The 10,901-nt window shown below is 40.1% G+C and overlaps 1 protein-coding gene across 1 annotated transcript; it reads right to left on the bottom strand.

The window, feature by feature from the left end:
• POGLUT3 (protein O-glucosyltransferase 3) lies at nt 1–6,755 on the bottom strand (the record flags this gene model as incomplete). The annotated part of the gene is given in 6 exon segments (XM_072405357.1): nt 1–729; nt 2,403–2,507; nt 2,763–2,957; nt 3,815–4,011; nt 6,149–6,365; nt 6,585–6,755. Coding segments are annotated over 6 exon segments (993 nt in total). The 5' UTR covers nt 6,738–6,755.
• Between the last annotated feature and the right edge of the window lie 4,146 nt (nt 6,756–10,901).

Raw genomic sequence — 10,901 nt, 5'->3', positions numbered from 1 at the left:
GAGTTTTCTGCATGCCTTTCCATATAAGATACATTCACATTATCCAGCATAGATCAGAAAGCTTGTATTAGTTTAGTTCTCTGATTGACCTGCTCATTATTCCACTACCAACAGAACAAACCCAGCTCCCAAAAACTGCACTGCAAGGAACAGCAATAGTACCTCTTTTGTAATAGCCAACCTTCAAACACTGTATTAGGACTACCTGACGGTCTTGCAATTCACACGGGTACTCCCTAGGTAATGGGAAACCTTTATACACTTTTGTTCTCAGTTAAAAATGTAACTGATAGTATAGATGGAGAAAAGAAACAATTAACTTGCATTACAAGCGTGTACCGCAACATACATCAGCCAGCCACATATCCCCTATACATTTCTGGTAAGGGAAGTTATGGGAGAGATTTCCGTAGTTTACACATTATCATCTTGGAGTCTTCCTGTATGGCATGGTGTAAACCTCTAGATTCTGTAATGCCCATATCTGGCAACAGCAGTACCAATTTACAGTATACAAGCAGGCCATTCAAAGTGACATTCCAGAGAAAGCCAATATTGTTTCTGAACCGCAGGATCCAACGACAGTTCCAATTACAGATCCAATTACAGTTCGTCTTTGCTTTTCTTCTTTTTATGACATTTACAGATAGTCGTATTATCGTCTGGCTGGGGAACATGTTCCATTTTATCACGGATTTCTGGGTGGCTTGTTTGACGTTTTGCATACATCTTAAAAAAAAAAAAGACGTTAAACTGTTTTAGTTTATACTCAATTGGAGAAAAGGTTTTTAAGTAATGTATAATATCTTTACTAGTTTGGATAAGGGTTAGATCTTCTGTTCAGGTCTTCCTCTTTCTGGAATGTTTGGAGAATCCATTAGGGCTTGGAGACTCCAAATGAACAAATGATAATGCACGGCAGAGATAGGAAGTAGAAGTATACTTTACACTGGAATAGGATTTGAGGACAAGGAGCACATACAGCAATAGACAAAGCATTTAACGCAGCAACCCCACTAAGACAGGAACTGAAATCTCCCGTGGTGGGGACACAAACAGAGCACCTAACCCTGCACCACCTCACCAGGACATAAAGTGAGGGGAAAACTTCCCAGGCAGAGACCTAGATAACAATAAAGCTTTATAATGCACCTAACCATGTCCCCACTAGGACAGGAAATGAGGAGATATCCAACCAGACTCAGACAGCAAAAGACAGAACACCTAACCCTGATGCAACCCATCCAGAACTTAAAGAAACATTTGAGGGAACTGCTATGGACTTCAGGAGAATGGGTGGTTAAGAAGTTCAAATAAAAGTGGTTAAATAAGATTTTATTTTGGTAAATTCATAATAGGTTTTTAATTTAACAGAGTATATAAGAATTAAGCAAAACTCTGTTTTTAATGTATTATTTTTATATTTTTAAGAGATTGATCTAACTGAATCAGCCTTTCCTGTGTGTAGTAATTAAAAAAAACATACTTTTATGCAAAAAAAAATGTACTTTTATACATTTTATTATATATGTATTGGGGGGTCAAATAGAAAAATAGTAATGCTGAAGAATTGCTGTGCCTTTATCTCACTGCAAGCAAATCAGACGGGAACAACAATGTGCAATCTCTGATGACATGAATTACACAAACTTGGCAGACTAAGGCCAGACAGTTTAGGCTGCCTCTGATTTAAGTCACATGAAGAAGCAGCAATGTGCAGGAAATAGGTGCTTAGTTTCTTAACAAAATGCTGAAATGTTCCCTATTGATAGGACATGTAGACTTTGGTGAAAGGGTCACTGTAATATCCAGGTACAGTTGCTCCTCACTTAACCCCCCTAGCGTTCTAATTCCGTCCAAATTTCCATGCAAAAAGCATTTTTTTTTTGCATGGAAATTTATTTTACATTGTAGGCCTATAATTCTTAGGCATAACTCGCCAAAATATGTCCAATATTTAATAAATTTAACAATAAACTTTAAATAAAACAAAAAAAAGGTAAACTTTTGCTTCTTTGTATTGGACTCAGTACAGCTATTTTATATTGAATTCAATACAAAATTATTTGAATTTCCCGCCGATCCGTACAGTGTACTTGCATAGTTGCATAGTAAGTCAGGTTGAAAAAAGACATCAGGAGACACATCAAAAGTCCATCAAGTTCAACCACTTGTCAGAGAAAAGGTCGTAAGTGCGAGCCATCGATAAGCAAGCAAGTCCGTAAGTAAGGAATAGCTGTATATTGTAAAAATGTGACGTGATAAAACTGCAGCGAACATCTTGTAAACAGGGTACAGGTTGGGCATTCAAGATGCAGTACCTAATTATCTCTATGAGATTATAGTGACACCAAAAATAAAACTATAACTTGATTTCATGATGAGGCTTCCAGATCACTCACCTGGAAGACTTTATAATAATAGCAGTAAAGGCGGTGAGGTTGCAGCAGCTCCCTGACAAGTTTTTGGCCCTCCTTGGCAATTTTTCTGACTTCTTCATCATTTTCCTGAAAAAAAAAGTGATGAGAACATAATAGCAGAAGGTTCAGTAAAATCACCATACAGAAAAAAAAAGTGTGTGTGTTGTTACATGAAGAGGTATAGCCAGTTATAAAAGCAGTGGAATGAAATACAAGCCCTGGGTGTAATCCTGCTGGTAAAAGATGTTCTCTTTCTATTCAGTTCCTGAAATAAATGCACTGGATAAAGGTCTGAGATTTTCAGATCAGATTTAAAGAAACTTCTCAATGTGATGGTCTTACCTTCGCCCAGTGTATCTTTTCAATGAGATCCCCTAGACTACGTTTGAAGGGAATGTAGTGTTTCCCGGGCTTTAGCGCACTGTAGAAATGTTCATAGTAAGGAGAAGATTGTTTGAGTACCAGGCTGTCACCCATCATAAGATAGGGGAAACGGTATGCTGCCACTGTCCCATCCACGTTCACTTGGTACTTGTACTGTGAAAACACAAGATATAATCATATAAAAAATATTCTACATCTTCCATCTTCCAAAGGGTTTGGTCACCATGGATGGACTATTACCTCTCATTAGATTTTACATTTAATTACTTCCTAATAATTTTATAATTCTGCCTTCCCCATGTTTGGGGTATACCTTGGATATGAGTGCTCTGTATACTGCAGGACAGCTTGGGTCTCCTTTCCTCCTCGTCCTTTCCTTACCTAATTGTTTAATTTTCCCACTTTGCTTCTGTCATGGGTAACTAAAGGTGTTAATTTTTAATGGTATCTCCAAGTTCAGTGTTCCATCTATAAATATAGCTGAATGCTGGAAGACTGACAATACCCTAATCTTAGGACCTTTGTATCCTAGTCTTGGATTTCTTTATCTGTTTATGAAGCCAGCCTTCCCTAGGATCTTGTTAAAGGAATAGTGATGTCATTCCTGTGCACTACAGAAGCCAGACGTAAGATTATTTATACCTATATTTACCTATACCGAAGTAACTATATTTATACCTTTTCCCTACTGAATATTTTGGCAATAATCCTGCTACCTTCAATAGTGAGGACCCCTCCCACACATATTAAATAATACAAACCTAGATTTTCATAATGTTTTAAATGTAAGATAGAATTGCAAAACAAAACCAGTGCACAAAATGTTTCTTTCTACCACACTATACAATATATTTGTGTACCAGACACATCTATACTATAATATAGTCTCACTAGTGATAACCAGTAACATCGAAAACTAAATATGGTTTACGTCTTGCCTGAACCCATATATCCATCTGATCTGACTACCTTGTCTGGGTAGAAATATGGACCTCGGTCACAAGACTCACTTTAAAGAAGTCAAAGAATCCAATTAATGGTGCTTTTCCTAGCTCTTTCTCCATCTCTCGGAAGAAGAAATATGCAGTGATACCAGCATCCAGAAGATCAGGGTATTTTTTGGACATTCTGACAAGCTGGAGACGTTCTTCTCGACTGTCCCGTCCTCTGAAGAAGGCCTGCTCTGTTTTGTTATCCCAGGACGGACCTTAAGCATCAAGAATGAAAGTTAGGTTTTTTGATGATAAAATCAATGTAGTTCAGAAGTAATCAACCAATAGTCTAGCATCATCATCTGTACCATAAAGTGAAGGAAACTAAATTTAATATGTTCAATTTTTCACTAGCACGTCTAGTTTTTATGATGCAGCTAATTATAAATTGTGTGAAATTTGTTATAAATAGCCTTAACATATTACAACATTTAACGACAGTTTTCTTTTTTTTTAAGGTTAGAGACCACATTAACTGAGATTGATTTTATTTGTCATCATGCCTAGAAATTGCCTTATTGATCCAGACAGTTTCTGTTACGTGTGTGGTTCATTCAGGACAAAAGCACAACATCGCGATATTACCACAGAACTTAAAAAGATATACAAACTATATTTCGGCTGTCCACTTGGTTACCAGGATAAATCTTGGGCATGGAGTATGGAATGTCATCTATACCAGTTGTTCCAACGGACTGCATGACTGGCTAAATCGGTGTAAAGCAGCAATGCCATTTGCAATCCCGGTGTGGAGAGAACTTCAAGACCATCTAATCGTCTGCTATTTTTGCCGCGTCAACAATAATCGATTCTCAGGTGAAACTAAGCACAAAATTGTATATCCTAGCCTCTATCCTTCAATTAGGCCTGTTCCCCATGATGATTAATTGCTGGTTCCAGTATGGCCACATGATGGATTTGCTTCTGTAGAAGGTGATGAGAAATGTGCTGGAGTTGCAGCCAGTTACAACCCCGTATCATCTGATCCTGACTACTTGGCCGATGAAGATTCAGAACCAGAGACCTTTACACATGCAGAGCTGAATGATTTTGTTCGTGATCTAAATCTCTCCAAAGACAAAGCAGAACTTCTTGCTTCAAGGCTGAAACAGAAGCACTTGCTTGCAAAGAGTATAACTGTAACTCACTACAGAAAACAAAATCATAACTTGACAATATTCTTTACTAGTGATGGCTCACTGTGCTACTATCATGATATAAATGCACTATTTAACAGTTTGTCACAAGAGCATGTTCCATCTGAATGGTTAATCTACATTGATTTTTCTAAAAGAAAGTCTTACTCCATAATGGTAATTCTAATCCAAGTTTATCGGTTGCCCATTCCTTTAACATAAAGGAGTCCTATGACAAAATGAAGTTACTACTTGAAGCACTCCAGTATAAAACATACCAGTGGAACATCCGTGGGGATCTAAAGGTCATTGGCTTGTTGATGGGAATGCAAGGAGCATTCACAAAATATTGCTGTTTCCTATGCCTGTGGGACAGCCGATCTACGGGAGACCATTATGTCAAGCATGATTGGCTACCAAGAGATACCTATAAGCACGGAACAAGCAGTGTCAAGTTTCTGCCACTGGTTGATCCGCATAAAATATTTCTGCCACCTCTCCATATCAAGTTAGGCTTGATGGGGAACCTTGTAAAGGCCATGGGTAAATCAAACTTCATGGGCTTTCAGTATCTTGCAAAAATGAAGGACGAGATATTTATAGGACCACAGATCAAGTCTGTTTTGCAGGATGATGTTTTCAAACAATCTCTCTCAGCAGCTGAGCTAGAAGCTTGCGATGCATTCAAGTGGCTGTGTGAAAATTTCCTGGCCAACCATAAGTCTCCTGCATACATGGAAAGAGTTCAGAATCTGCTTGATTCGTACCAGAAACTGGGTTGTCGCATGTCATTAAAAATACATTTCTTGCACTCACATCTAGAATTCTTCACGGAAAATCTTGGTATAGTGAGTGAGGAATAAGGAGAACGTTTATGCCAGGTCATTCCGTTAAGGGAGCACCGCTACCAAGGTTTCTGGAATGAAAATATGATGGCTGACTACTGCTGGATGCTGTACCACGACAAACCATACAAAGAGTACACAAGAAAATCATACTCTAAGCATTTCTGAAGAAACAATGGTACCTGACTGACACTGTTCAGTAGATCTATACCACAGTGTGCCGTATTTAACTTCACATGGAAGATGTATTAACATTCATTTCAATGGTGCAAATTATTGCATATATATATATATATATATATATATATGCAATAATTTGTTACATGTGTACAATATGGGATTGTTTAATCAATGAGAGATGAAAATCCTACCAGTGTGCCCCTGGATTGAAAGGAGGTCATTGGTGACACCACGGAGGGTTTCTAAAGTGGAGTGAGTGATGTCATATGTAGGAAGTATGATGTCTCTAGTGTCTGTAGATCCACACCAAGAAATCATCGGCAGCGGCCCAGGTGTGTCATTGACTTTTCTATGTTCCACCGGCCAGTCCCCGACGTTGATATAAAATTCTATATCAGGCAGCCGTACCTAAAACAAATGTTTACAGATTATTCGATTCTGAGAACTTCAAACACCACTGGAGGTGGCTGAATCATACACACAAGTATCTGCCCCTGGGGCAACAATCAGACACATCGGCATTTCTAATAAAAGTAAACTGCTGTGATCTAAAAATAACGTGCCAAGCCTTGTTCACAGCTTGGAGGACAGAAGAAATAATTGGAAGGAATCTTGGCATACTGGTACCTTTCTTGCCAAAGACTGCAATATCTCATCTGAGAACATTTTGAAGTCTGTGTACTTGCCCAGGGAGCGCCGATAGATTTGGTTATTGAGAATTGTGTAATGTACTATGGCTCCTCGCTGTTCGGCAAACCTCCGAGGGACTTCCTCCAGCATTCTGTTCAGGTCTATACTGGGGAATGCAAGGGATTAGCCAAGGTCAACTGTCCTCGACAGCTGTCTTATGTGATTGGCTGAATGAATGTAAGTAGTGATGATGTGGGCCCTGTGAGCATAGTCAATCATAGAAGGGCATCCAGGGACATTTTTTCTCAATTACCCCTTTACTGCATTGGCTCTAACCCAAATGAGCTCCTGTCATTGTGCAGCCAGTTTGAGTTCTGTACAATGATGGGTAGTAATATTGGATTAGACTAGTAAAAATCTGAAGTTCCAATTCTGTACCAACAGCATTTGTCAGAAGTGATTTCCTGCCCAATTAAATCAAGGTTACAGCAGAACTCCCTTTCCTGCATTACTGGAAATTCTATGTAATTGGCAGGCAGAAGCTCACTCCACTCAACTAGTTCTTCTAGTGCCGGTTTCTTCTTCCACCAGTCCTTGGATTACAGGTCATCAGGAAGCCCAACCAAGACCACCATTACCCACCCGGGGACAAGTTGTAGAACAAGTCATGGTAAATTGGTAATGGAAAAAGATCAGCTGTGGGGAGACCATTACTGGTGACTACTCCTTTACCAATTTCCTAACATTTTTGAACACAGATTGCCCAGTTCAGGTTCTGTATACAAACGTTTAAGTCCGTTCAGCCCAAACTGATATTTTAGTTTTTAGTAGATGGTGGAGCATTTAACTATTGGCAGAGTGTCATAAGTCTTGAGGACTGTTGGTGAGATCTCCAGGTCTGCACGTCTGCTGTGGTCATTGTTTGGGCTTCCTCTTCTACCTGCTGGGTTTCTATTTTTTATTTTATAATATGAAGAATTACAGGATAAAACAAACTGAGGATACTTTGGAATGCCAGCTCTCAAGGTTTTAACGTCCCATTTTAGGTGGACCAACCCTTGAACCCAACACACAATACCAATACAAGATCCTCCTACTGTACCTTTCAGTATATAAGGAGACTGAGCCACATGCTTGTCCTTGTGGAGAACTTCAATCAGCAGCCCCTCATTAACACTGCCATACATGCGGTACCTCATCAGGAAAGAGCCATCATTTCTGTCCAGGGGTTCAGGTACGTGAATGCGGACATATTCCTTGCTGGAGAGGGCTTTGATGGTTACTTTAAATGATTTACTCCCTTGAACAAAAACACAAGGAAAGAAAAGTCAGTATCAATTTTTTGGGCTAAAGAGTCATCAGAACATTTAATTCAACTACACTCTGAACATAATATATATAGGTGCATATAATGAACATTCAGTATGTTATTTACCTGTAAAGACCTCCATTGTATAGATATTTAAAAACACAGAGATGGCTGCTGGATGTTGCTCTTCATTGTAGATGTGATGTCAGCAACCCCAGCAGACTCAGAGCTCTCACCTAAAGAGGAACTAAACTAGAAATACGCCAAAACGCAAAAAAGCCACTTACCTTTAATCCTGCAGGGCAGTCCAATCTATCCGGAGGTCCCTTTCATCAGGTCCTGCGTCGTCCAGCATCCGCCTCCGAGCCGGCGCTCAAGGTGCCGCCATCTTCGCCTCTTTTTCAAGGTTCTTCTTCCTATGTCACCCAATCTCGCGCCTGGGTCGTGTGACATTGGATGTTGGGAAAAAAACTTGCCAAACTTACTGCGCATGCATGAGATTGGCAATTTTTTTCCTTTTTCATTAAAAAGTCTCCAGGACATGCCCGAGCACCCAAGAGTCTCCCAGGATGCGTAGCGTAGGTATCCCGGGAGCCTTTGCGCTCCCATTCATTCTCGATCGCCTAGGTGATTGAGAATTAGGGGGCAGTGCTGCACCTTTTTATTATAATTAAAAAAAAAAAAAAACAACAGAATTTTTACTTTACATTAAAGGGTTGTCTACCCTTTTATGTAAAGTGAAAATTCTGCGTTTAGCTACACTTTAAGTGTCACTCTATAGTAATCTTTTACAGTCATCCCCCAATGTCTCTGATACATGTCTTGAGAGAATATGACGGCTGCCATTGCTGTGCCCTCCACTGGAAAATGCTACTCAATTGGCTTGCATGTTGATCCTCTGTTATTTATAATTTGCAAATCACTGATCTTGAACAAGTATTTAGATCAGGACTTCCAACACTGGCTGCATCCCTATTCCAGGCCAGTAACTGAAAAACATTTACCATGCCAAAGTCATTGCAATATTTTAAATCTGCAACTTTTATTAAAAGGGTGACAACACTCTATTTCTGTCTCTTGCATTGTCACTCAATGAGGCTACATGGTGGCCTTTTTAAAATATTACAGCCGTAATCACCAGCAGATCCCCCAACTATGTGTAAGAGATCAGAAGCAGTGAGATGCAACAAAGGAATAAAGGTGAAAACTGTATGAGGTGATTTGTAGTGACACAAATTATTGTCATTGATAAACTTTCTGTTAAGCACCAACATATAACGCAGCACTGTACAATAAATAGGGGTTACATATGACAGACAGATATAGACAGTGACACAGGAGGAGGAGAGGAGCCTGGGTTATTAATAATATTAATATTAATAATAATAAAAGGGATTTATATAGTGCCAACATATAACGTAGTGCTGTACAATAAATAGAGGTTACATATGACAGACAGACACAGACAGTGACACAGGAGGAGGAGAGGAGCCTGGGTTATTATTATTATTATTATTATTAATAATAATTATCAGGGTTCTCCCCAGACCCTTTTAGCTGGGTGCACCACCCGGCACTTTTCAGCACCCACCCGGCTGTTTTTGGGTGGTTACTAAAGAGTTTGGTCACAATACAGGGGCTGCCACCCACCTACAATTTCTTCCCACCTGGCTTAAAAAAATTTCTGGGTTGAGCACTGTTTTTAATAAACAGGATTTATATAGTACCAACATATAGCGCAGCGCTGTACATTAAATAGGGGTTGCAAATGACAGACAGATACAGACAGTGACACAAGAGCTGAGGAGCCAGGATTATGGTGCACATCTGTAATAAAGAACACACATATAGAATAATAGAGGCAGTAAGAGCCAACCGATGTTCTGCCGGTATTATTTGGATATTATTAGGTCGGGATTACTAGAGGGGGGCAGCCAGAGATGTGTGGGGGCAACCTGCGGAGGGTCTGATAGAGGTAACCCAGGATATGGTGAGCAGAGACCGGGAGTAATGGCAGCAGAGATTATACAAGGACTGGCTGGGTATACTCCTCTGATGTACGGGAGGCCTGCACCTATAAATATGTGGCCTGCAGTTCTTGTTCTTTTGAAAATGCTACATGTCTGGCTATCATGTTGATCCAATGGCTTCCATGGATTCTAATTGCAGTCCAGTATGCACGTCAGGCATTCTCACTTCACTCTTTCTATTCTGCATTCTTGTCCCAGCTCAGACACTCATCACAGGTTCATAACCCTGAACATAATAATAATACCAGCATAGCATTGAGTGCAGCAGGAGTTGTCTGATCACTACAGAAAGTTAGGATCCCACTTTGTCCTGGGTCCCTATGATTGCAGCATGGAGGCCCTACAAAAGAGGCTGCAGGGGACCACACACACACCAGGGGCTATTTAGAAGAACCCCAGGTGCAACCTTCTGACCCACTGACAGAAATCAGGGGAAATCTCTCCAACAAAGACACAAAGTGCAAATAAAAATACACTTATAATAAATCAGAGGGGGGATGGGATAACATTTGTGTGGGGTTTCCTTCTAAATCTGTCCTAGCTGTTATACTGATCCCCTGGCTTCAATACTGATCCAGAACAATACAGATCTGGAAGATCCTATCAGCCTTCTTATTCCTTATGACAGACAAGGAATAATTTCACATTGTCATCATGATCTACATCCTCCATGCAGCTGTCATGGCATTTTCCCTATGGTGATATCAGATTTGGATTGCACTATGAAGGGCTGATCCTGTTGGTGTATGTGGTAAGATTTCTCTAGCAGAGGTATTGGGCAGCTGCTGGGACAATCTGCACTGCACAGCCCTGCTATGGTGGAGAAGGGCAGAGAAAGAGTTAAAGCCCAGGAATGATGTGTGCCACTTTTTGATTGTCAGGTATTCTCCCTTACTGGGAGTTTTTCTACAGGAAAGCTCCCAGCCTAGTCTCGGTTGGGACTGCTTGTGTAGTCCCAAAAAGAAAAGGACCCTG

This window comes from Pyxicephalus adspersus, chromosome 1, assembly GCF_032062135.1.
Source record: "Pyxicephalus adspersus chromosome 1, UCB_Pads_2.0, whole genome shotgun sequence".
NCBI lineage: Eukaryota > Metazoa > Chordata > Amphibia > Anura > Pyxicephalidae > Pyxicephalus > Pyxicephalus adspersus.
The sequence above is the reverse complement of the archived record's forward strand: the minus strand, read 5'-3'. Positions and strand labels throughout refer to the sequence as shown.